This window comes from Diaphorina citri, unplaced genomic scaffold (assembly GCF_000475195.1).
Source record: "Diaphorina citri unplaced genomic scaffold, Diaci psyllid genome assembly version 1.1 scaffold100, whole genome shotgun sequence".
NCBI classification, from domain to species: Eukaryota; Metazoa; Arthropoda; class Insecta; order Hemiptera; family Psyllidae; genus Diaphorina; species Diaphorina citri.
Genome location: NW_007377537.1, coordinates 37,272 through 63,870, shown reverse-complemented (window position 1 = coordinate 63,870; position 26,599 = coordinate 37,272). Strand labels below are relative to the sequence as shown.

The 26,599-nt window shown below is 38.2% G+C and overlaps 1 protein-coding gene and 3 long non-coding RNA genes across 4 annotated transcripts; all 4 read right to left on the bottom strand.

Moving 5' to 3' along the window:
* Positions 1-103: 103 nt before the first annotated feature.
* LOC103524470 (longitudinals lacking protein, isoforms H/M/V-like) lies at positions 104-26,258 on the bottom strand. Its single transcript, XM_026819869.1, has 8 exons — positions 26,071-26,258; positions 23,062-23,202; positions 22,147-22,258; positions 21,145-21,356; positions 17,958-18,030; positions 1,669-1,949; positions 360-548; positions 104-109 (listed from the first exon to the last, which is right to left on the bottom strand). The coding sequence occupies exons 1-8, from the start codon at positions 26,245-26,247 to the stop codon at positions 104-106; spliced, it is 1,191 nt and encodes a 396-aa protein (XP_026675670.1). The 5' UTR covers positions 26,248-26,258.
* LOC108254564 lies at positions 2,828-4,350 on the bottom strand. Its single transcript, XR_001809910.2, has 2 exons — positions 3,908-4,350; positions 2,828-3,814 (listed from the first exon to the last, which is right to left on the bottom strand). It is a non-coding gene; the product is annotated as an uncharacterized LOC108254564 (long non-coding RNA).
* On the bottom strand, positions 5,182-6,014 carry LOC113465384. Its single transcript, XR_003390119.1, has 2 exons — positions 5,830-6,014; positions 5,182-5,251 (listed from the first exon to the last, which is right to left on the bottom strand). It is a non-coding gene; the product is annotated as an uncharacterized LOC113465384 (long non-coding RNA).
* LOC113465385 lies at positions 23,488-24,457 on the bottom strand. The gene is made up of 2 exons (XR_003390120.1): positions 24,265-24,457; positions 23,488-23,551 (listed from the first exon to the last, which is right to left on the bottom strand). It is a non-coding gene; the product is annotated as an uncharacterized LOC113465385 (long non-coding RNA).
* Positions 26,259-26,599: the final 341 nt, after the last annotated feature.

Sequence of the window (26,599 nt, the reverse complement as noted above, 5' to 3'; positions counted from 1 at the left end):
GCTGGCGAAAGGAATTTTAATTGAGCAGTTAGGGTAAAAATTATGAATAAAAGGTCTCTTCCATGTAGGGACGATAAGACGTCAGAAGTTACATTCCCTTCTATCAAACCTCTTAAAACAACATTGTTAGTTTAAATTAATTGGGAAAACAATGTACTAGTTAATAGTCTTGTGTACACTGAGGGACCTAAAGGGGCTTTTCAGCCCTATGTCGAAAGTACCTAAAAACTGAGCTGTCGAAGAAATTCCTTCCAACATGGACCAGGATTCTTCACTAACATTAAATTTATCTTTTAAATCTCGGACTATGCTTTTTAATTTTACATTTTTTTTTTTTTTTTTTTTTTTTTTTTTTTGACCGGGCCGAGATTCGAACCCCTCACCTGTGGTGTGGACGACGCCCGTCGGAACTCTTCCACCTTGAGAGGTCTACTTGAAGATTCGGATGGGGAGGTGATGTGAAATGAGGGCGAGCGGGGGGCGGAGGAGGAGGAGGAAACGGTGAGTGGATGTGAGTGTTGCTTGGTCAGGTAGGACACTTGAGATACCTGGAATAGAATAGAATATTATTTATTTTAGGACTGGTTGCTCCTCTCCCGATAGAGTATGCAATTAACACTGCGACCTCTGTAGATCTATTGTGACCAGTATTTTTTCCCCTGCCCGAGCTGCTATCCTCCGGCCTTAATGGAACCTAGAAGTACCCTCACTGGTATATATCAACCTCTTCAGTTTCTCCAAAATTTACATGTAGCACCTCTAAAGAGTCCGCACACTCAGGTTTATTCCAGAGAAAAGCTGTGAGTCCATATACTATCCCATTAAGAGGATACCACGAGGTGCCATCAAGGTCAGAGAGCTAGCTCAAGGCCCCCGAATCGTAGGGGTCTGATGAGGGATATTCAGGTACATAATTATGTCGTTGTACCCTACTTCCTGAGACGGACTTGACCGTAGTCCCATTCAGGTACCCTCAAGAGCCACTGTTACTGTCTGTGGCTTGACAGGGCTGGTTTTGTCTCAGTTTTACGTCCTCCAGCGAGACAATAGAATAGAGTATATGAAATTGAATTTTCGACCTTTTAAAGTTACTTTTTTGGAGTTTTGACCTCAGATTCGAATTTTTCACAACTTTTTACGTAGGAATCGACTTTTTATTAATAATATTTTCCCAATTGCAACTGCTCCATTGTCTCTTGAGAAGTGGTAATGGAATAGAATAGAATACAATATGAGAATATAATTGTTAGGGGTCATACTATGATCGCTATCCCCGCACAATAACCAGCTCCTATTGTCCCCAAACTCAAGTGTATGTTTGCTTCCCCAGTCCAGCACCCTCCGTGGCCGAGTGGGTTTCACACTAGGCTTGCACTCAGGAGGCCCGGGTTCGATTCCCAGCGGGGCCGAGGTTTTTTCGGCTCTGTGCTTGGATTTCAGTTAGCACTCAGCCTCGTGAGGACAATTGAGTATCTACTTTAATCGATCAGCGACCAGTGGCGACATTACCAGTGTAAAAAGATTATTGAAATATGGAAATTGATTGGAAAGGAGGTACTTAGTGATGTTGTGATATCCACAAAGAGTGAAAAAGCTCTGCTTTACCACAAAGAATTTGAGATTGGATATACTTCCCCAGTCCGCCCATCTCATTTCGACGTTACTCACCGATAGCAGCCGCTCCGTGGAGGGTGCGGGTTCGGACCCGGTTCTCTCGATGATTCTCGTCATCCTCTCCCGTTCTCCCTCCCCTCCCTCCCTCTCCTCCTCCAGCTCCTTCTTCACCCTATGCTGTCGCATGAGGAATCGCCTCTGTTTGGAGCCGAGGCTGGTCGAGGGGATTTCCAGACTTGTGGCGGCCGAAGAGGGACAGGACTCGCCGAGCCCCGAGTCCAGCGATTTGGATTGGTTCGTCGTGAGAATGATTGTCTTGACTGGTAACAGAAGGTCTGGAACGGAAAAACTAACGTTAAAGAAATAAAGAGAACGGGGGACTGGGGTAAGGTTTCCCGCAGAACGTTAAAGAAAAAAAGAGAATGCGGGACTTAAGGTCCCCGCAGAACGTTAACGAAAAAAAAGAGAATGCGGGACTTAAGGTCCCCGCAGAACGTTAAAGAAAAAAAAGAGAATGCGGGGCTTAAGGTCCCTGCAGAACGTTAAAGAAAAAAAGAGAATGGGGGACTTAAGGTCCCCGCAGAACGTTAAAAAAAAGAGAATGGGGGACTTAAGGTCCCCGCAGAACGAGGCATTAAAGATGAAGCATTAGGACGAAAAAATTCAGGTGAAACATCCAGAGGGAGACGCGAGGTTGAATAATCCAGAACGATTTCCAGTCTGAACATTGACCCTTCGACTTCAGTTCGGTCAGTTGTTCCCTCATTCAAAGAAATTTCAAGAGAAAAATCCTTTTTCACATTGAATTTGAAAGTCATACATTTTTTTAGGTCACTCGTTTTTCTTTTTTTTTTTTTTTTTCAAAATTAATATTTTGGACATAAGTGGCACCTATGTTCAAAATATGATTCAACTCAAAATCAATCCTCAATGTGAACCAAGAAATCTGACACAGCCTCAGAAAAAAAGTAATAATAAATAAATAAACATTACTTACCTTATATTTATGACACCAACTATTTAAGTCTCCAGTAAAAAATAAAAATAAAAAAGCCCGTATGGGGCAGTGTCCCTCGATCAAGCCCAAAACCTAATGTGACAATTTTCTTTATATCTACTTGTATGCGGAACATGGCCCCTCATGGTTATCTGCCATTTTTGAACCTTTCTCAAAAAGGCCCCTAAAATTAAAAAGTTTTAATGAATAATCAGATTTAATTTCTCGTTAATAGTAAGATACTGTGGGATAGATTTATTTTCGAATATAATATTTTAGTGATTTTTACAGTAATAGATACACACTTTACAAATATTGTATAGCAACAAGGGATAATAATTTAGTTTATTAGTACTTCACAATGGACTGATAGGGAGGAATGGGTAACTATTTTTTTGCGTGTCTGGGGGGACTCTTTCATATAATCAGATCATCTCAGGCTGTCACCTTGTCTTTTTGCTAAGATCTTAATACACAAGTACCCCACTTCGAGGCGTAGGTGTAGGGGCAACAAGCCCCAAAAGATAGGTTAAGCTTATACGAATCTACGACTCCTTAACTGTGCTCACGAGGCTGAGTGCACCCAGCACCTTGAATAACCAGTAACACCTGGTGTACCCAGATGAACACACGTTTACGTCTAGATACCACGTACGACATTACTTAACATGAGTGATCTTTCAGGAACTGGTATATTTTATATTGCCACTGGAATTTAGAACCATAAATTTTTGAAAAATAACAATAAAATCTTTCAGACCAAGAAGAGAAAGGGGCCAAAAGAAAGAGCTAGGTACCTACCGAAATAGGCACACACTTTTTCTAGTAAAAAATTTCGGATATGTTTATGAACACAAAAACAATTTGGAGAGACTTTGCACTTCCAAATAATATCCCCAGAACCATTTTATTATAGTTGTAAGTTATCGTGGAGTGCGAATTCTCTTTTATTAGGAGAGTTAGGACTTGAAACTGTCCTGGGGAAAATAATTTAAACTTTAAATAACAAACATAAGATATGTAAGTTGTACTTTCCTTTCGAAATGTCTTCTCTTCTGAAGCTCATTTCCCCTCTTTTGGTACCACTTCCGAAAGGAAGACACAACTATTATACATATGTTACAGTAAAATTGCGTGATCTCTCCACTGCTATACTACGTGCAAAGGCCGGGAATAAGCCCTATTCTACATTTAAAAAAACACCTACACTCTAGCTCCTAACTTATAGATTTTTAGTTTATGTACAGCGCTCTCTGTTGCTTTTAATATAAAATAGATGTACATATTAAAAAACACCTACACTCTAGCTCCTAACTTATAGATTTTTAGTTTATGTACAGCGCTCTCTGTTGCTTTTAATATAAAATAGATGTACCTATTTTCCATGTGTGTCGTTACCTACTATGTATAGGTATTGGCCTACTTTACAAACACTTTTCATGGCTGTTCTTTAGAAGGAATACTCAAGGTAAACAACAGAAGCAAGTTTGATTTTTTATATGGCGCTAAAGAAGGAAGAAAATGATTCCACCTATATCCTGCTGATTAGAGTATGTACTGGAAATAACACTAGTGCATATTCAGAAATTTGCTGAATGAGATGAAATTGTCAGGGATATTTCAGACAAAGTTTTCCTATGCTGATTCAAAATGTTGACTTTGTGGACGAAATTATCACATGCTGACTCAGTGTCCTAAGTTGACATCTAGGACACTATGCTGAATGAGATAAATTCAAATCATTCGCTGTTCTTTAGAAGGAATACTCAAGGTAAACAACAGAAGCAAGTTTGATTTTTTATATGGCGCTAAAGAAGGAAGAAAATGATTCCAAATATATCCTGCTGATTAGAGTATGTACTGGAAATAACACTAGTGCATATTCAGAATTTGCTGAATGAGATGAAATTGTCAGGGATATGTCAGACAAAGTTATCCTATGCTGATTCAAAATGTTGACTTTGTGGACGAAATTATCACATGCTGACTCAGTGTCCTAAGTTAACATCTAGGACACTATGCTGAATGAGATAAAATCAAATCATTTTCAGCAAGATGACACTGGCAGATTACAACGAAGGTATTTCCACATGCTGACTCCAAATTGTCTGACTGGTGGGATCAAGTTATTCTAGGAATCATCTGATTGGTGGGATGAAATCTCATACTGATTGAGATGTTCTAATTTCTAATTCGTCTTGAACACTTGAATGACAATGCTTATAGATTATGGACCACAGAAGAAGTATTATGAAAGATTGTTCACCAATGTTAAGTACCTATGCACCTACCCAAGCAGTCAAGCACAAACTTGTGTATTGCAGTTGTCTTTTAAGAATTACCAGGACAAAGATAAAAAGCTCACATATATTTATATGATAAGCTACCTACTTAAATTGAATATAATTATATTTTTTTCTTCTTTTTATTCCATAGATACGTACCTGAAAATATGAACTACACGCTGAGAGCACAATTTTGTGAGCCAAGATATGTTTTCCTTCTGTTGCTAAAGTTACATCACACATTGTCTCACTCCTCAGCAGAGAAGAAAACACTGCAATGAAGTTTGGCTGATGATTGTTCCATCGTAGACAGAATTGTTGCGTTGGAGTGGCCATTGCATATGACATTTACAACCTGGGGAGAGAGAAAAATTCTATTGTGAATATCATGGTTCTATTCTCTGTAAGTGTTCTGTTCAGATGAAAACTGGAGATGTCCCTACATTGCCATCTATGTAATGGTTTGTCTGCACAAGTAAACCTCCCCAGAAAACCATAACATGAAGAGCTAGCCCATAAGTACCTATAACTCGTATCTTTTGAACATCATTGTTCAAACAAACAGAGGTCCAAGTTTAAATAATATATGCACTTGGTTTGTCATTTATTCCATGTTAACTCTTGATAAGTCCAATCAATCTAGATGAAATGGCAAAAAAATTCAACATATTGAGAAAATTTAATTGCTTTCTGGGCCCCACATTGCCTCAGCTCATTCTATTGTTTATAGTGAATCGTACAAGTTTGATAAGACCAAGTTTTGAAAGGTGTAATGTAATTCTAGAAATTCAGCACATAGGACTTGAAATGGTACCAAACACAGGCTTGTAGTCATGAGAATAGATTGGATATTAATCAAACAATGGTCTTTTCTCAACGACAAGCCAAGAAAGAGAAAACCCCCCATAAAATTTTGACGGTCTAAGAACGCACCACTCAAAATGTATTGATGTCCAAACTCTTGTAAATTTGTTCACTTGCAATCCATGGTGTTGATAGGTTCTTCAGGGTTCTACTTAAGTTAATAAATATTGATTTGCAAACGATACAGCACACTGGTAAAGTAATAAAGAAGTGAACTTTCAAATGAATTAAATAAATAATAAAATCTATCTATTCTAAAAAGATCATAGAAAGTGATCATTTCAACCTCGATCATTTCAACTACCCCCGGTCCCAATTAGTTGAAATAATCGAGGTTCTACTGTAGATTAGAAATAACAGAATATACCCTGTTCATATTGCCTGAATAGGACTGAAAAGTCCCTGTACCCCAGCAGTCTATACAAGGGCTCATATTTTTGATGGGATAGTAATGCATACAAGGAGTTTTACGAACAAAAATACAAGGTATAGATTTAGCTAAGTTAGGAACTACATTGGGATCTAGCTAAATTGGGTTCAGGACCCCTTTGAGGAGCCCAGGGCAGGTGATACCGGATGTACCCTCTGTGTATGGCCCTGGTCATAGGTCTTGCTGTCTTGCTGTAAATTATGCTTCCTGAAGATAAGGTCCCTTATGGTGTAATACCAGAAACCCAAGTATATTCTATGCCCTATCATGTGGTGAACCGACTGCCAAATTTCTATGGCCTTGGTGTGCTCTATCAGGTTTTGGTTTGTTTCTACATATCAGTCATTGCCTCATTACTTGGTCTTCAGGAATATAGCGTGTACCCTACACAGATTATACAAGTGAAATGGTATCCGATCCTTGTATAGCCATGTAGCATAGGTATGTAACTACAAACAAACCTACTATGTTTTATCCTGATGGGATAATGTTCGTTCTCGGAACGGCTGGCTTTCTCCTATCCTGTCTTTCTGCTCTCTTCGATTTCGGGATGATAAGACTATAGCAGTTAAAGTTCCCTCTGTCAAACCTAAAAAAAAAAACGTACTGTGTAGCTACCATTGAAATAGGAGTCATGCCGGAAAGTTTGTGTTAGTAATCGGTTCTTTTGTAATTGGTTTGAATTTGGATCTGGCTGCTTAATGCCGGCCACTCACGTTCAGACGGTCTGACAGACCTAGGTCTCAAGCTTTTTCCGCCACACACGTTAAGACGCTCAGACGGTCTGACAGACCGCATCCTAGAAGTTCGCAGGCAGACATAAGACATAAAAAAGGAAAAAATGACATTATAATGTGTATAATTTTGATTAATAATAGTATCTACTTATTTATACTGCTCGCATAGGATTGAAAAGTCCCTTTACTCCAGCAGTAGGCTACTACTACATATTATGTGGTCAAATTTTCAAATTTTCTTGAGGATAAAATTCCAAACCTCGGCTGGGATTGAACCCACGCCCTCCTGTTTACCAGGCGAGCATCTTGTTACTACACCACCGAGGCAGGTTATGAGATTTTCGATTTCTTGCCGCAAGATTTAAGTTTAGAGTTCGTTGTGGTATCCATTGTATTTCCAGACTCGGAACAATTTTCCGGATGATATAATACATGTAATATTTTCCATCAATTTTCCTTGATTTCTGTAATTCTGTTTCTAATCGTGTAATGACCAGTGGCGAATTCGTTTCATTGGAATTCAATTCCTGAACTTTTCTGCCCAACCGGTCGGTCGATCGCGCATTTATTTCAAGTCGATCGCGACCAACACACCCAGCAGTGTTTGAACCTGGCAATAACATCTTACACACCCAATAAGTCCAAACTTGTGGACCGAATTCAGAGGCAAGTCTCCCAGAGTTTAGGTATTAAGTCGATCGCAAGACTGTACTGAAAATTCAAGTCGATTTCCCTCTGAAAAGGTTGGGCAGTTAGCACCCCTGGTCTATTCTATTCTAGTCGTAGGTACTCTGTTCTATCTTGTGACTCCTCCTCTGACTGTTATATCGGAGAAGACTCCATTACTTGTGATTCAGTTGGAAGCTAGGGTGTTCTCTGTGATACCACAACAAAACCAAGTAGCAACCATTTAGCCGTCGCGTCGTTACGCCTATCAGAATGATTCGGTTGACAATACAGAGTGGTATTGTAGAGACTTATCTTATGCCTTGGTTTTTAGAAGCTACTAAGATTACCAAGGCAGTTTAAAACCGTACATGGCACATAAAATTTTCCTTATGATCAGATCGAATGATAAAGTCGACAGTTTTGTCCCATAAATCCAACAGTATATTGTCCCGTAAGTAAACAAGGTACAGTGCCAGGCTTTTTAAAAGGAAACAAAAGTCTACATGACTTCTTTGGTTGATAGATTACTTGAGTACTTATCGCCATTCAGGATGATTAGTACAGCGGCATTCAAGTAAATTAACATAAATAGTTTCATTTATTTGTCAAGAGAAAACATAGTATCTATCATTTCACTAAGTATCGTATTATAAGAAATACGTTTAACAAAACGGGATGTTCCCTCAACAGATAAGGATCGTTCTCGGAACGGCTGGATTTTTCCTATCCTCCTTCTCTCTTTGATTCCGGGACAACTCCTTCCCTCTTTGATTCCGGGACAACTCCTTCCCTCTTTGATTCCGGGATAACTCCTTCCCTCTTTGATTCCGGGACAACTCCTTCTCTCTTTGATTCCGGGACAACTCCTTCCCCCTTTGATTCCGGGACAACTCCTTCCCCCTTTGATTCCGGGACAACTCCTTCCCTCTTTGATTCCGGGACAACTCCTTCCCTCTTTGATTCCGGGACAACTCCTTCCCCCCTTGATTCCAGGACAACTCCTTCCCTCTTTGATTCCGGGACAACTCCTTCCCTCTTTGATTCCGGGACAACTCCTTCCCCCTTTGATTCCGGGACAACTCCTTCTCTCTTTGATTCCGGGACAACATGATCTCCGTTGCTACAGTTCCTTCTGTCAAACCTCTAAAGAGAAAGAAGAAGAAGAATCAGGATGTACCGTCTGTTGAGTTACACCCTGTAACGCGTGATTAGTATTGAACTGTTCAACTGATGTAGGTAATAGGTGCATTGTAGGTAGTAGGAACATATTGTCTTGTTAATTAGCCACGTGAGTGAGTGAGAGAGAGAGAGAGAGAGAGAGAGAGAGAGAGAGAGAAAAAGAGAGAGGTAGTTAAGTAGGTACAGTTCAGAACATTCAGGAAATAATAGAATAATTTTGTATGAATGCCAAATAACTAATTTAGATATGCAATGTGCCATACATGTTAGTGGGATGTCTGATTCACGTAGATTATTTCTCTTGGTGGAGACGCCTGCCACGAATTTTAGTCTTATAAGTTATAGGTATCTAGCTAACTAGTTGAACTTTATGAATAATTTTTTGGACATTTTTCATGCATCTGCATTAACACAAAAACCCACAAAAGTGCAATGAAATAAACGATAAAATTAATAATGAACGGAAATGTTCGATATCAAGCGTGCCGGGAGGCGCGCGAACGTCAAGAGTTCGAAGCGCCGTAAAGTATAAACCCTAATAATTTGTACCTAGTACCTACTTTGATTTTGTTCAAGATTGTCAAATTTGGAGAAAAACAATTTTATTTAAAAGAAAAAGGTTTGTCAAAAATTTTGCACCTGAGAAACATAAAAACATTGGAGATAATTTAACTTCAATAAGAAATTTGATGTTCTTTCTTTTCTTCCTACAACGCAACCTTGAAATGATTTTTTTTTTTTTCAGAAAATTTGATTTCTTTTTGTTTTTCGAAAGCTTAGGGCTTTTATTATTTTTTTCTCCTTAAGTGCCTTTAAATCCCTCTAAGCGGAAAATGGGAAAATTTCCGTTTGTAATGTTATTTTGAAACAAATTTCAAGGTTAATAAATATATTTACATTTCCCAATATTTCAAAATACCCCCCACACTGTCTTTTTTATTATCATTTTTTATACTTTTTTTTAATTCTATTTTTGTAGATAGGTACTTTACTTCTATTTGATTAGGTATTTGTGAAATTTTGATTATTCGAACCAGGCACGTATTCAGGATTCCAGCGAGGGGGGCCCAATAATCCGAACAGTGACTTATTGGAGGGATGCTCCAAAAATTAGGGCAATGCTTTTTGCACACGGCTATAACTATTTAGGAGCAAAAAATAGCTCGAGGGTTGCCCCCCTCCGAAATACGGCGCTAACTCAACCAAACACTTCTGACATTCTACAAATTTCTTTGCAGCAGTGACGCCAAAAATAAGATCTTGATTTTGAAACATAGCTATTGCTTAGTGCAATGAAATAAACGATAAAATTAATAATGAACGGAAATGTTCGACATCAAGCGTGCCGGGAGGCGCGCGAACGTCAAGAGTTCGGAGCGCCGTAAAGTATAAACCCTAATAATTTGTACCTAGTACCTACTTTGATTTTGTTCAAGATTGTCCAATTTGGAGAAAAACAATTTTTGAAGAAAAAGGTTTGCCAAAAATTTTACACCTGAGAAACATTGGAGGTAATTTAACTTCAATAAGAAATTTGATGTTCTTTCTTTTCTTCCTACAACCCAAAGTTCTTCAAATGAAATTTTTTACCATTTCAGAAAATTTGATTTCTTTTTGTTTTTCGAAAACTTAGGGCTTTTATTATTTTTTTCTCCTTAAGTGCCTTTAAATCCCACTAAGCGGAAAATATTATTGAACGAATCAAGAAACATCATTAAAAAAATGTCATAAGTGGGTCTCGATCTTGCAACCTCCACCTTGCTAGCCATATATAAATATTAGGTGGTACGTCAAAATCTCTGAAAATTTCAAGTGGTACGTGTTTACTAAAAGGTTGAGAACCCCTGGTCTAGGCAGTAACAGTTGGCAAACAGGCCCAGAGGATAGGTTAAGCTTCTACAAATCTACGAAAGAGTTGGTCTAGCGGTAACGCTTGCTCACCACTCAGAAGGACCCGGGATCTATTTTATATATAAATATTAGGTGGTACGTCAAAATCTCTGAAAATTTCAAGTGGTACGTGTTTACTAAAAGGTTGAGAACCCCTGTTCTAGGACATTATTTTCGAATCGGTGACATCTGTCATGTAGATACTAGGAGGTAGGTATAGAAAATGAAATGTAGGTAGGTACTGTGTGAATGAAAACCCAAGGTTTCTTCGGAGCTAGGTACGATATACAGAGAGCTTATATATAAATATTAGGTGGTACGTCAAAATCTCTGAAAATTTCAAGTGGTACGTGTTTACTAAAAGGTTGAGAACCCCTGGTCTAGAGAATTATCTTATTGTAGAGACTGCAGTCACTTATCTATTGGATAACAAGATTAGTAAGCGTTAGCTCAGTAAATATTGAAGTAATCAATTGGATAACAAGATTAGTAAGCGTTAGCTCAGTAAATATTGAAGTAATCAATTGTTGAAATTCCTCTTATGAGAATTCCCGTGGCTATATTGGAGTCTTCGGCCTGCCTAGTTAGCCTGGAGGGTAGCGCGCCTGCCTTGTATTAAGCGCTAGGTCGCGGGTTCGATTATCGCTAGGGGCGGATTTCAGCCTAAACAGATAAGGTTCGTTTTCGGAAAGGCTGACTTTCTCCTATTCTGTCTTCCTTCCCCCTTCGATTTCGGAACAACTGGAAAATTGGACTTTTTCCGATAATGCAAATAAACAATTACGATTTTTTATGTAAACCCTCACAAAAATTGTAAACATTGTAAATAATAATGCTAATAGTTTGTCCTTTTAGTTACTGTTACATAATATGTTACTAAAAGGACAAAAAAAATCAATAAATGAGCATTTACTGTCGAATTTTTGCCATGTTTTCTAATGTAATCCCGATCTAATGAAATTTTATATGGAAATCCGATTTTATGAACTACCCTTCATCCGAATTAGTTCATAAAATCGGGTTTCTACTGTATTAATATTTACATTCGTTTCTGTTGCGTGGTGATTTCAGTCGTTGCGGAAGGTTTCAAAAAAAAAAAAAAAATAAATAAATAAAAAATAAAATAAAATAATAATAATAGAAAGTGCCTCTGTGGCAGTACATATGGACAGCCTGGAAACTACCTACGTGTTGGGTATACTAATACACAGGCAATGCAACAGGCTAAATGACTCCAAACTGTTGCCGCCTTCCCGTTGTTAATGGCAATGAATCATCCTGCTTACAGGGCCGTATTAAAGGGGAGGGGGCATGGGGTCCGGGCCTCCCCCCTCGGGATTCTTTTTGCTCCTCAAATGTAGCAAGACACTGAAGAGTGACCTCCGTGATTGAGTTAGTTTGTTTTTTTTTTTTTTTTATTTTTATTTTAATGACAATAAGTATTTTAGGCCGGGTTCGCAAAGTGAGTTTAAACTCGGTTTAAGTTTGACTCTCGGATTTAGCAATCTGATTTTCTCAGGGTTTTTACGCGACCTGGAAAAGTCATGGAATCTGAAAATTGGCCAACAAGAATCTGAAATTTTGCCTAAAAGTCATGGAATAGTCATGGAAAATCGTGAAACTTTAAAGAAAACTTGGAAAAGTCATGGAATTTCATTCCAGAAAAGGCGTATAAACCCTGTTTCTGAACTTTTTTTTTATCAACCAATCAGATTGTTTAACCCGAAAGTTAAACTTGAACCGAGTTTAAAGTGTGGCCCGGCCGTAAAAGTGTTGTCTTGAAATTTGGAGTATCCCCCCCCCCACCCTTCCAATAAGCAATTGTTTGGATTCTTGAAGCCCCCTCTCCCCTCAAATCCTTTATACAGGCCTGCCTCCCTACCTACCACATTAAATTTCTAATGATGGTATACCACACAGATACATATGTACTGATAACTGATAGTATACCCCACATGTAGGATACTGCCATATCACACACTTCAGCACTTGTAGAGGACGAGAATATCCTCTTCCTAATCACTTAATTAAAAGTAAACATAGTAATGATACCACACAATGATTACTACCACACAACACATTGTGTGAAATGTGACATATGTTTGGAAAGTGTTGTATATTCACCTGCGTAAGCAAATACTCGTATCTATGTAGCGACCTACTGTTGGCAAATAAACCATGACAGGACATGGACTTAGATCCTGCCTATTGGTATTGACATAAGTAAGGCCATCGTTGTTCATGAAAGTCTCTTATCACTAAAAAATGACCTACAGGATGAAAATGTAATTTATAGTTTATTTTTATACTACTTACATTGTTCATGAAAGTCTCTTATCACTAAAAAATGACCTACAGGATGAAAATGTAATTTATAGTTTATTTTTATACTACTTACATACCTACCTATATGATTTGTTTTCAAACTGATAAATAAATACATAAACTGAATCAGATAAGTCATTACTGTACTGACATTTAAATTTGTCTTTCAATCATCCTGAATTAGTGAGTGATCAAAATTTTACCTTTCACAATGATGCAAAATTTTGTCTATTGAAGAGTCTGTGTTTTAAACACCCTGTACAAGAGTGATGAGGTAAACAGTAGCTCTTTATTCTTTTGATTCCTGCAAATGTATACTGAGAAACCATCAGTGTACCTAGTATTGTTGTTTGGTAGGTACACCTTTCGTTCTTTTGTGGATCTTTCAAATTATCCTGTAAACAGTAGCTCTTTATTCTTTTGATTCCTGCAAATGTATACTGAGAAACCATCAGTGTACCTAGTATTGTTGTTTGGTAGGTACAATCAAAACCTTTCGTTCTTTTGTGGATCTTTCAAATTATCCAATCAATCCCTTTTTGAAAGTTCTGGTTCAAATGAAAATTTTAAAATAATAAAAACTTTTTTTCTACTTAAAGAGGCAATGTCATTCTTTTTACACAAGTTGGGCAAGAGATTAAGCACCTACATAGAGGTTGGTACTTAGCTTGTATCATTCATTAATTACCTATTTTTAAATACTTACTTGTACTTGAGTATTAAGTATTATCCAAAGTAATTTTACACACAGAGACAACTCATTATTTAGTCATTATTGATTTAATTTTCCCTTGAAATTTTCCCTAATTGAGTGATTAAACAACATAATTGGTTCTATCTAAAGTTTGGTGTAGCAGTAGGTTAGATAGGTACTTACTTACCTACTTTCTTAAAGAATACAACTCATTTTCTTGTAAAGAAAAGAAAAAAAAAAACCACTAAGTAGGTAGGTACCTATTCTAATGAAATTAAATAAATCATTTTAAGTAATGTGAAGATCAAGTAGTTGCCTTTAACTTGAAATTTGTAAAAAGAAGGTGTTGATTCCGTGCCATTACAAGATTGGATGATCCAAGTATGCTTATGGTAAGATAATGTGAAATTTACTATCCTATTTTCACAGGTGTTGATTCCGTGCCATTACAAGATTGGATGATCCAAGTATGCTTATGGTAAGATAATGTGAAATTTACTATCCTATTTTCACATATGTACTTAAGTAATTATTGTTTCTTCAGTACATAGGACAGACTTTGGTGCTATGTGTAGGGAATGATAAGTACTTAATAATTCCTTATTTATGAATAAAAATTGTGCTTAGTTGTATTTCTCGAATGAGTCAGAGTTCCTTTACCTCAGCTCAGCACTAAACTCCTACTATAAATCATTGTGGTCAAATTCTAGAACAAATACCAGAAAAGTGCTTTACGACTGACAATGCCGATCATTTCCGTACTCAACCGAACCTTCCCCGATCACACGTTCCTAATGAATGGTCTCATCATGGGCATAAAGGTAAGTGCCTTCGAGCTTGGTGCGTGTCTGGATGGGTGACATCATTCCCCGATCACACGTTCCTAATCCTAATGAATGGTCATAAAGTGATAATGGGCATAAAGGTAAGTAAGTGCCTTCGGTTAGCTTAACTCTATACAAAAAAAAGCTCACTCCGGGGCTTAGGTGTGGGGTCAAACAGCTTTGCATATCGAGAGTTAAGTAAATAAAAATATTGTATACTGTATACCTACTTATGACTAAAACTAAGTAATTATTGTTTCTTCAGTACATAGGACAGACTTTGGTGCTATGTGTAGGGAATGATAAGTACTTAATAATTCCTTATTTATGAGAAAAAACAGTGCTTAGTTCTATTCCTTGAATGAGTCACGAGTTCATTTACCTCAGCACTAAACTCCTACTATAAATCATTGTGGTCAAATTCTAGAACAAATACCAGAAAGTGCTTTACCACTTAAGTACCACATCTTACCAGCTTTTTTAGAAGCTACTAAGATTACCAAGGCAGTTTAAAACCGTACATGGCACATAAAATTTTCCTTATGATCAGATCGAATGATAAAGTGGACAGTTTTGTCCCATAAATCCAACAGTATATTGTCCCATAAGTAAACAAGGTACAGTGCCAGGCTTTTTAAAAGGAAACAAAAGTCTACATGACTTCTTTGGGTGATATATTACTTAAGTACTTATCGCCATTCAGGATGATAAGTACAGCAGGATTCAAGTAAATTAACATAAACAGTTTCATTTATTTGTCAAAAGAAAACATAGTATCTATCATTTCACTAAGATCGTATTATAAGAAATACTTATAACAAAACAGGATGTTCCTCAACAGATAAGGATCGTTCTCGGAACGGCTGGATTTTTCCTATCCTCCTTCTCTCTTTGATTCCGGGACAACTCCTTCCCTCTTTGATTCTGGGACAACTCCTTCCCTCTTTGATTCCGGGACAACTCCTTCCCTTTTTGATTCCGGGACAACATGATCTCCGTTGTTACAGTTCCTTCTGTCAAACCTCAGAAGAAGAAGAAGAAGAAGAAGAAGAAGAAGAAGAAGAAGAAGAAGAAGAAGAAGAAGAAGAAGAAGAAACAGAATGCACCGTCTGTTGAGTTACACCCTGTAACGCGAGTTCGGTATTGAACTGTTCAACTGATGTAGGTAGTAGGTACATTGTAGGTAGTAGGTACATATTGTCTTGTTAATTAGCCACGGAAAATAACGACGAGGAATACTTAGGTAATAAATTACATAGCGCCAACGCAGGGCCCGTGGTCTAATGGGACCCTGGGGGCAATTCCAACAATCGAATACAGTAGAACCTCGATTATTTCAACTCCAAAAATCCATGTTTTTTTTTTTCTTTTTATATCTTTCAAAGGATATTCTATCTTATTGTGATTTTTACAGTAATAGATACACACTTTACAAATATTGTATAGCAACAAGGGATAATAATTTAGTTTATTAGTACTTCACAATGGAGTGATGGGGAGAAAAGGGTAACTATTTTAGCTAGATTCCTTTTAGGAATGAGCTTTTTTGCGTGTCTGGGGGGGACTCTTTCATATAATCAGATCATCTCAGGCTGTCACCTTGTTTTTTTGCTAAGATCTTAATACACAAGTATCCCACTTCGAGGCGTAGGTGTAGGGGCAACAAGCCCCAAAAGATATAAGCTTATACGAATCTACGACTCCTTAACTGTGCTCACGAGGCTGAGTGCACCCAGCACCTCGAATAACCAGTAACACCTAGTGTACCCAGATGAACACACGTTTACGTCTAGATACCACGTATGACGTTACCTAACATGAGCGATCTTTCAGGAACTGGTATATTTTATATTGCCACTGGAATTTTGAACCATATATTTTTGAAAAATAACAATAAAATCTTTCAGACCAAGAACAGAAAGGGACCAAAAGGAAGAGCTAGGTACCTACCGAAATAGGCACACACTTTTTCTAGTAAAAAATTTCGGATATGTTTATGAACACAAAAACAATTTCGAGAGACTTTGCACTTCCAAATAATATCCCCAGAACCATTTTATTATAGTTGTAAGTTATCGTGGAGTGCAAATTCTCTTTTATTAGGAGAGTTAGGACGTGAAACTGTCCTGGGGAAAATAATTTAAACTATAACAAACACAACAAGATATGTAAGTTGTATTTTTCTTTCGAAATTTCTCCTTTTCTGAAGCTCGTTTCCCCTCTTTTGGCATGGTAGCGCCTGTACTAATACAAAACCATAGGAAATCCAAGATGGCACGCCATCGAAATCGGTACCACTTCCGAAAGGAAGACACAACTATAATACATATGTTACAGTAAAATTGCGTGATCTCTCCACTGCTATGCTACGTGCAAAGGCCGGGAATAAGCCCTATTCTACATCTGTGATGCTGATATAGAATAAACCACTACTGAAAACCCTGCATAAACAGCACAAGACAGATATTAAGTACTAAATAGAAAACATTAGCAGAAGAAACAGAAGGGAAAAGAAAAATACAAAGATGATTTGGAATAGTTGTTAGAAAACTGATTGCATTTCATTTCAGTAAAAACTTTCTACACTTGAACATTTTTGCTTTTGGGAGGAACGAAGACCTGAACTTGTTAAAGAAATTCTAAAAAAGTTGATCAGAATAAAGATGAAATGAAGCACCTATAAAGAAAAACTAAAGGATGAACCGACAATGCAAGGAAAACAATAAAAGAAAAATGTAGGACTGACTAAGGAGCTGTAGGAGCGAAGGGACAAGGAGTAGTTTGATAGGCAGGTTGGGTGGAAGCCCCATCTGTACCGTGTTTCATTTTAAGATCACATCAGACTTCAGTAGACTTTGTTTTCTAAATTGGAACAATTCAATAAAAAGTCTACCTCGAATCTTATGACTTTACTCCGAACAAACAACATTTCCACTACTAGAAATCATAAAATACTACTTTTGAGCACAATGTGACTCTTTTCCAAACGGACGGTAAGTAATACAACAGGTAATCCAGGTAAGTCCTTTTAATGGATTCAAATTTCTTTCGTAGACCAAATCTTACACCCGAAAAAGTTGAGATACCTATTTAAAAATGTCCTTATTAAATTATACAAAATTAAAAAGAAATTTACATAACTCTACTAAACTTCTACAAACTTCATGCATTGGTGGATTGAAAATTATTGGTACAAACATCCATGCACAAAACAATAGGTAGGTACATATTTTTCTTATTCCTGTTCGAATAAATCAATTTTACTTAAGATCGAACATTCAACTTATTCTTGTCTCTGTCATCTGGGATTCGAACCCGCATCTGCCTACTTAGCAGGCCACTATAATGAAAAACAAAAATAGCCTCGTTTTTTATACAACTGAACACAAGGCAGGAACACACACGAGGTGAAAAAAAATCGAGCTTACCAAGAGGAGAGAGGGACTTACCAGATTTGTTGCCTGAACTAGGCCCTGCCTCGGCTGAAGACATGGATGCACTCCGAGGTGACTTGTCTTCCATCTGAAATCCAAAAATAAAATTGCCAATATTTTTTTTTTCTTTAACATCAATTTAAGTTTTTTTTTCTTTTTTACTTTTTTTTTCACACCTTTGTTGATTTATTTATTTTTTGACTTTCAGAAACCAAACCCATAATATCGGGAATACCCTCCCATGGCTGGAGTCTCTTTTTCTCTACTATGACTACTCCATGGTTTAGCAATAGAAAACCTATTACATTACATTGGGGGGTCTTTTCTGACGAAATTCCTGTGTGCGGAGTCCAGTATGTAGGACTATTGCACCCTAGAAAACCTGTAGTACAAACGGATGTTCTAAGACTGAGACGGATGCTGACTGGCAGGAGTCGCGTCTCACAAGGGAGGATTATGATAGTAATGGGCGAATGGCGTCAGATGTGAGGACTGAAAGAACGTGGTGGTGGGTTGTGCTGTGGCGAGTTGCTGATTGTTATAGTCTGCCACAGATGTGACCTGCTGCACCGAGGTGACGGCACCTTGTGTGGACACGGCCATCAGTCTTTGTTGTACATCTCTGTGGACATGGAGTTCCCGAGGTGCTGGGGTGGTCTGCACGGTCTGGGAGCGTTGATTCGAGCCACAGAGATCTATTGTTGACACCATACAGTCTGGCTGCTTTACAAAACCCGATGCCTCCATATCTCACAGCCTCCAGCGCCTCATTGAATCTCTCCCTATCTTGTGACGAACAACTGTTGTACCTCTTCTTCCTCTGCGTGATCGGGGGTGTCTCGGTAGGAAACTCTGTGTTATACTGGTCTCCCCCCTCCTGGTAATTGGGGGCGGGGGGGTCAATGTTGGAGTAGATGTTGATGACGTGGGGGGGCTCCACCCAACCTGAGACCAAACAAGAAGAGGAGAGACAGAGAGGGGAGAGGTTAGTGTCCGAGAGTGTGAGGGTGAGTCGAATGTGGAACACAGTACAGATGAGGGAGGGAGAGGAGGATGGGAATAGAAATCAATGTGACCTGTAATCTGACTATGAGTCTCTCTGTGATGCTGATATAGAATAAACCACTACTGAAAACCCTGCATAAACAGCACAAGACAGATATTAAGTACTAAATAGAAAACATTAGCAGAAGAAACAGAAGGGAAAAGAAAAATACAAAGATGATTTGGAATAGTTGTTAGAAAACTGATTGCATTTCATTTCAGTAAAAACTTTCTACACTTGAACATTTTTGCTTTTGGGAGGAACGAAGACCTGAACTTGTTAAAGAAACTCTAAAAAAGTTGATCAGAATAAAGATGAAATGAAGCACCTATAAAGAAAAACTAAAGGATGAACCGACAATGCAAGGAAAACAATAAAAGAAAAATGTAGGACTGACTAAGGAGCTGTAGGAGCGAAGGGACAAGGAGTAGTTTGATAGGCAGGTTGGGTGGAAGCCCCATCTGTACCGTGTTTCATTTTAAGATCACATCAGACTTCAGTAGACTTTGCTTTCTAAATTGGAACAATTCAATAAAAAGTCTACCTCGAATCTTATGACTTTACTCCGAACAAACAACATTTCCACTACAAGAAATCATAAAATACTACTTTTGAGCACAATGTGACTGTTTTCCAAACGGACGGTAAGTAATACAACAGGTAATCCAGGTATAGAAAAATGACAGCAGTTTTCAACAGCCCATATTTTCCTCACCATTGTCTTCTCGTCACATTGGGCTCATCTTCATCATGATCAAGGAGAATTCTAAACTGGTTTCGAAGATGCCAGTGAAGGCATCAAGGAAAATGGTTGGTCTCATCATCAGAAGCAGAAAATCAATCCTCAATGATGGTATTGTCACAGTAAGTACTTGAGGTCACACAAAATTATTAGTACAAACATCCATGCACAAAACAATAGGTAGGTACATATTTTTCTTATTCCTGTTCGAATAAATCAATTTTACTTAAGATCGAACATTCAACTTGTTCTTGTCTCTGTCTGGGATTCGTCGTCTGGGATTCGTCTCTGTCGTCTGGGATTCGAACCCGCATCTGCCTACTTAGCAGGCTACTATAATGAAAAACAACAAATAACCTCGTTTTTTATACAACTGAACACAAGGCAGGAACACACACGAGGTGAAAAAAAATCGAGCTTACCAAGAGGAGAGAGGGACTTACCAGATTTGTTGCCTGAACTAGGCCCTGCCTCGGCTGAAGACATGGATGCACTACGAGGTGATTTGTCTTCCATCTAAAATCCAAAAATAAAATTGCCAATAAATATTTTTTTTTCTTAAACATCAAAATTTTTTTTTTCTTTTTTACTTTTTATCACACCTTTGTTGATTTATTTATTTTTCGACTTTCAGAAACCAAACCCATAATATCGGGAATACGCTCCCATGGCTGGAGTCTCTTTTTCTTTATTATGACTGCTCCATGGTTTAGCAATAGAAAACCTATTACATTATATTGGGGGTCTTTTCTGACGAAATTCCTCTGTGCAGAGTCCAGTATGTAGGACTATTGCACCCTAGAAAACCTGTAGTACAAACGAGATTTCTCCGAGTTTTCAGCCCTAATCTAGAATTGTTCCACAAGAGTTTGAACATCAATACATTTTGAGTGGTACGATTTTAGACCGTCAAATTATTAAACTGTAAAATTCTCTTGCATTATTTAAATGGCTAAGAGGCAGAGCAGACCCAGTCCTAAAAAAACATGTTAAGATACTAAAAAAACATAAAGATAAAACTAGTCAAAGTTTAAATTAGAAGTAATACCTAGCCATTTTGTTTTGCTCCACTGCTCTCCTTTCAATGCAACACTAAAGTAAATTTAGCTACCAAATTTTAAAAATATGTACATCTTTTCACCCTCTTTCCAATGATATACAATACTCGAAAAGTTTTGAAATTGCTCCACTCTGCCTTTTAAAGTAATACACCTAGCCATTTTGTTTTGCTCCACTGCTCTCCTTTCAATGCAACACTAAAGTAAATTTAGCTACCAAATTTTAAAAATACGTAGATCTTTTCACCCTCTTTCCAATAATTTACAATACTCAAAAAGTTTTGAAATCGCTCCACTCTGCCTTTTACCCATTCATTTCAAATTTCAACCCACTGTGGGTTGTGTCTCTGTATTTACCTGAGGGGTAGGTTGCCTCTGCAGTTCATGTGTGTGTGGCTCAGGTTTCACATTGACCATACTGTGCACATGTTGCTGTATATCCCTCTGATTTATCGTCGACTCCTGTTCCTCTATTGTAGCGATAGATTCTGCCGACGTTTTTCGCATTCGTTTTCGCTTGTACGAGCTCGGAGATCCGAGGGGACTTTCGACCTTGTCAACTCCTCCTCCTGTGTGTGTGGCTCAGGTTTCACATTGACCATACTGTGCACATGTTGCTGTATATCCCTCTGATTTATCGTCGACTCCTGTTCCTCTATCGTAGCGATAGATTCTGCCGACGTTTTTCGCATTCGTTTTCGCTTGTACGAGCTCGGGGATCCGAGGGGACTTTCGATCTTGTCAACTCCTCCTCCCCCACCTGCTACCCCAGGCCCCGGGGTAGAGGCGTTACTGGGGATCGAATTGAGAGTGATCTGTTTCTCGGGCATCTCAGTGAGACCTTTGATTTGAAGTGTTTCTGCCGTCTGAAACCAAAAGATTTTTTTTTTTTTGGTTCTGAAAGAGGGAACTGTAACTGCTAAGGTCTTATCGTCCCAAAATCAAAGAGAGAAGGAAGACAGCATAGGAGAAAGCCAGCCGTTCCAAGAACAAACATTATCCCATCAGGATAAAATCTACCCCGGGCGGGAATCGAACCCGCGGCTGGCTCAAAATTTAATTAATGATAGTGCTTATTTATATTGCTTGAACACAACTAAAGAGTCTCTTTACTTAACCCAGTACAAGGCTACTGCCATTATTGTGGTCAAATTCTCAAACAATATTGGGAATAAAATCCCATGCCTCAGCTGGGATTGAACCCACGCCCTCCTGATTACCAGACGAGTGCCTTGACCACACCAAGTCAGGTAGGTATATGATTAAGAAGTTTTAAAGACTAATTTGTGCAGAATACATGGACAGTGTAAAGCCTTCTGTTATCAAAAACATGGAATAGAAAAAGGAATTATCCTCCTCCCCCACCTGCTACCCCAGGCCCCGGGGTAGAGGCGTTACTGGGGATCGAATTGAGAGTGATCTGTTTCTCGGGCATCTCAGTGAGACCTTTGATTTGAAGTGTTTCTGCCGTCTGAAACCAAAAGATTTTTTTTTTTTTGGTTCTGAAAGAGGGAACTGTAACTGCTAAGGTCTTATCGTCCCAAAATCAAAGAGAGAAGGAAGACAGCATAGGAAAAAGCCAGCCGTTCCGAGAACGAACATTATCCCATCAGGATAAAATTTACCCCGGGCGGGAATCGAACCCGCAGCTGGCTCAAAATTTGATTAATGATAGTGCTTATTTATACTGCTTGAACATGACTAAAGAGTCTCTTTACTTAACCCAGCACAAGGCTACTGCCATTATTGTGGTCAAATTCTCAAACAATATTGGGGATAAAATCCCATGCCTCAGCTGGGATTGAACCCACGCCCTCCTGATTACCAAAGGAGTGCCGTGACCACACCAAGACAGGTAGGTATATGATTAAGAAGTTTTAAAACCTATTTCGTGCAAAATACATGGACAGTGTAAAGCCTTCTGTTATCAAAAACATGGAATAGAAAAAGGAATTAAATAGGTATTTTCCTTAGATAATGGGGTGTCTTTTTTTTCTACTTTAAAAAAAAAAATGTATATTTTCATCTGGAATGGTGGGGTGAAAACTAAGTATAAAGATTTATGGAGGAACAGTTACACACAAATAAACTAGGTATTATTTATTGAATATTGAGAACATTTTGATGGGAAATAATAGGAAAGAGGAGTGGGAGATAGTTAGGTAGGATAGGAATGTGAGTTGTTGCTTTCTTGGACAATGCCACCCAATTAAAGTGTAGACATTATGTGGGGGGGGAGAAGATAGATAAGGAGATAAACCAAGAGATATTTACCTTAAGTAGAGAAGGCAGATGTTCTTGAGATACATTGACCTCACCAAAATAAATGAAGTCTATGAGAGTTTTCAGATCTTTGAACTGAACGTCCTTCAATATCACAATGGGGTGTTTGCAAGGGTTGATTGAGAATAACATCTGTAAAGGAAGTAGATAGTAATAATGTACAACAAATTGTTAAATAAAGATCTGACTTTCTAATTTCGAACATTCAACTTGTTCTTGTCTCTGTCTGGGATTCGTCGTCTGGGATTCGTCTCTGTCGTCTGGGATTCGAACCCGCATCTGCCTACTTAGCAGGCTACTATAATGAAAAACAACAAATAACCTCGTTTTTTATACAACTGAACACAAGGCAGGAACACACACGAGGTGAAAAAAAATCGAGCTTACCAAGAGGAGAGAGGGACTTACCAGATTTGTTGCCTGAACTAGGCCCTGCCTCGGCTGAAGACATGGATGCACTACGAGGTGATTTGTCTTCCATCTAAAATCCAAAAATAAAATTGCCAATAAATATTTTTTTTTCTTAAACATCAAAATTTTTTTTTTCTTTTTTACTTTTTATCACACCTTTGTTGATTTATTTATTTTTCGACTTTCAGAAACCAAACCCATAATATCGGGAATACGCTCCCATGGCTGGAGTCTCTTTTTCTTTATTATGACTGCTCCATGGTTTAGCAATAGAAAACCTATTACATTATATTGGGGGTCTTTTCTGACGAAATTCCTCTGTGCAGAGTCCAGTATGTAGGACTATTGCACCCTAGAAAACCTGTAGTACAAACAAGATTTCTCCGAGTTTTCAGCCCTAATCTAGAATTGTTCCACAAGAGTTTGAACATCAATACATTTTGAGTGGTACGATTTTAGACCGTCAAATTATTAAACTGTAAAATTCTCTAGCATTAGGTACTTAAATGGCTAAGAGGCAGAGCGGACCCAGTCCTAAAAAAACATGTTAAAGATAAAACTAGTCAAAGAAGTAATACACCTAGCCATTTTGTTTTGCTCCACTGCTCTCCTTTCAATGCAACACTAAAGTAAATTTAGCTACCAAATTTTAAAAATACGTAGATCTTTTCACCCTCTTTCCAATAATTTACAATACTCAAAAAGTTTTGAAATCGCTCCACTCTGCCTTTTACCCATTCATTTCAAATTTCAACCCACTGTGGGTTGTGTCTCTGTATTTACCTGAGGGGTAGGTTGCCTCTGCAGTTCATGTGTGTGTGGCTCAGGTTTCACATTGACCATACTGTGCACATGTTGCTGTATATCCCTCTGATTTATCGTCGACTCCTGTTCCTCTATTGTAGCGATAGATTCTGCCGACGTTTTTCGCATTCGTTTTCGCTTGTACGAGCTCGGAGATCCGAGGGGACTTTCGACCTTGGGGGTGTCTCGGTAGGAAACTCTGTGTTATACTGGTCTCCCCCCTCCTGGTAATTGGGGGCGGGGGGGTCAATGTTGGAGTAGATGTTGATGACGTGGGGGGGCTCCACCCAACCTGAGACCAAACAAGAAGAGGAGAGACAGAGAGGGGAGAGGTTAGTGTCCGATAGTGTGAGGGTGAGTCGAATGTGGAACACAGTACAGATGAGGGAGGGAGAGGAGGATGGGAATAGAAATCAATGTGACCTGTAACCTGACTATGAGTCTCTCTGTGATGCTGATATAGTATAAACCACTACTGAAAACCCTACATAAACAGCACAAGACAGATATTAAGTACTAAGTAGAAAACATGAGCAGAAGAGACAGAAGGGGAAAGGAAAATACAAATATGATTTGGAATAGTTGTTAGAAAACTGATTGCAAAAGCTATTTTCATTCCAGTAGTAACCTTTAATTTTCTACACTTGAACATTTTTGCTTTTGGGAGGAACGAAGACCTGAACTTGTTAAAGAAATTCTAAAAAAGTTGATCAGAATAAAGATGAAATGAAGCACCTATAAAGAAAAACTAAAGGGATCCACCCCCCCCCCCTCCCCACGTCCATCAGTGTTTGGACCTCAGGCCCCCCTCGACGAAGTCCTGAATACGGCCTTGGCTCTTGGGAGAAAATATAACCCTCTAGCTACCATAAGGTTTCTAAAAATAACTTGACTTTTTTTAAACTTTAGATAGTTATGGATACAAGCGAAAAGGAAGGAAGCTGAGCTAATTAAGTTCAGAAAGACCACTACAGAAAATGACCCTTCTTTCATAAATCTCTTCATTCATAGATCATTAGATTTATTTGTTTAAACGCGGCTTTTCTACTATCAAAGCTAAAAACATTTTTCTCGTTCATTCTATTGCTATCTTCACAGACTAACTTTTTATCAGCTGTGCTGCAGTTTGTTTTCTTTTCAAAATGTAGTTTTTCCACTTTTTCTCTTTTCTAGTTTTTCTGCTTTTTCTCGTTTTCATTAGAATTTTGCTGAAAACCAGGCAGAAAATAGATAAGCCATTGACAAGTGTACCCAATACCCATAGGTAACTCGTGTTTTGCTGTCTATTCAGATATGACTCCCATGACAACTCTTATCTCTTTATCAGTGCTGTTAACAGATAGGGCAACTGCTACTCTTCAGAAAAGTGATTAGGATTAATAACTTCATTAGACGTGTTAGAAAAGAACTGTTGTTTTTGCCAAGTACCTACCTACTTACATACTGGCAAGGGTTGATTGAGAATAACATCTGTAAAGGAAGTAGAGAGTAATAATGTACAACAAATTGTTAAATAAAGATCTGACTTTCTAATTCGTCTTGAACACTTGAATGACAATGCTTATAGATTATGGACCACAGAAGAAGTATTATGAAAGATTGTTCACCAATGTTAAGTACCTATGCACCTACCCAAGCAGTCAAGCACAAACTTGTGTATTGCAGTTGTCTTTTAAGAATTACCAGGACAAAGATAAAAAGCTCACATATATTTATATGATAAGCTACCTACTTAAATTGAATATAATTATATTTTTTTCTTCTTTTTATTCCATAGATACGTACCTGAAAATATGAACTACACGCTGAGAGCACAATTTTGTGAGCCAGGATATGTTTTCCTTCTGTTGCTAAAGTTACATCACACATCGTCTCACTCCTCAGCAGAGAAGAAAACACCGCAATGAAGTTTGGCTGATGATTGTTCCATCGTAGACAGAATTGTTGCGTTGGAGTGGCCATTGCATATGACATTTACGTTTTTTTTTTTTTTTTTTTTTTTTTAAGCATTACAAGTTACAAGATGGCATGACCCACTGGTCATTTTGTTTTTCTCAGGAAAGTGTGACCCACCAGTGGTCATTTCATACATATGTTTCCCATGTAATCACATGAAATTTCTTGTGACACATACAATCAACAACTGCTGTACAACCCAACCTGAGACCAAACAAGAAGAGGAGAGACAGAGAGGGGAGAGGTTAGTGTCCGAGAGTGTGAGGGTGAGTCGAATGTGGAACACAGTACAGATGAGGGAGGGAGAGGAGGATGGGAATAGAAATCAATGTGACCTGTAATCTGACTATGAGTCTCT

Excerpts from the sequence above, each read along its gene's own strand:
- LOC103524470 (XM_026819869.1), bottom strand. The coding sequence starts at position 26,247 with ATGGCCACTCCAACGCAACAATTCTGTCTACGATGGAACAATCATCAG. Across the intron at positions 23,203-26,070 it reads CGTGTAGTTCATATTTTCAG|ATGTTATTCTCAATCAACCC; the intron begins GTACGTATCTAT and ends CTTCCTTTACAG. Across the intron at positions 1,950-17,957 it reads TAGTTCAGGCAACAAATCTG|ACCTTCTGTTACCAGTCAAG; the intron begins GTAAGTCCCTCT and ends TTTCCGTTCCAG.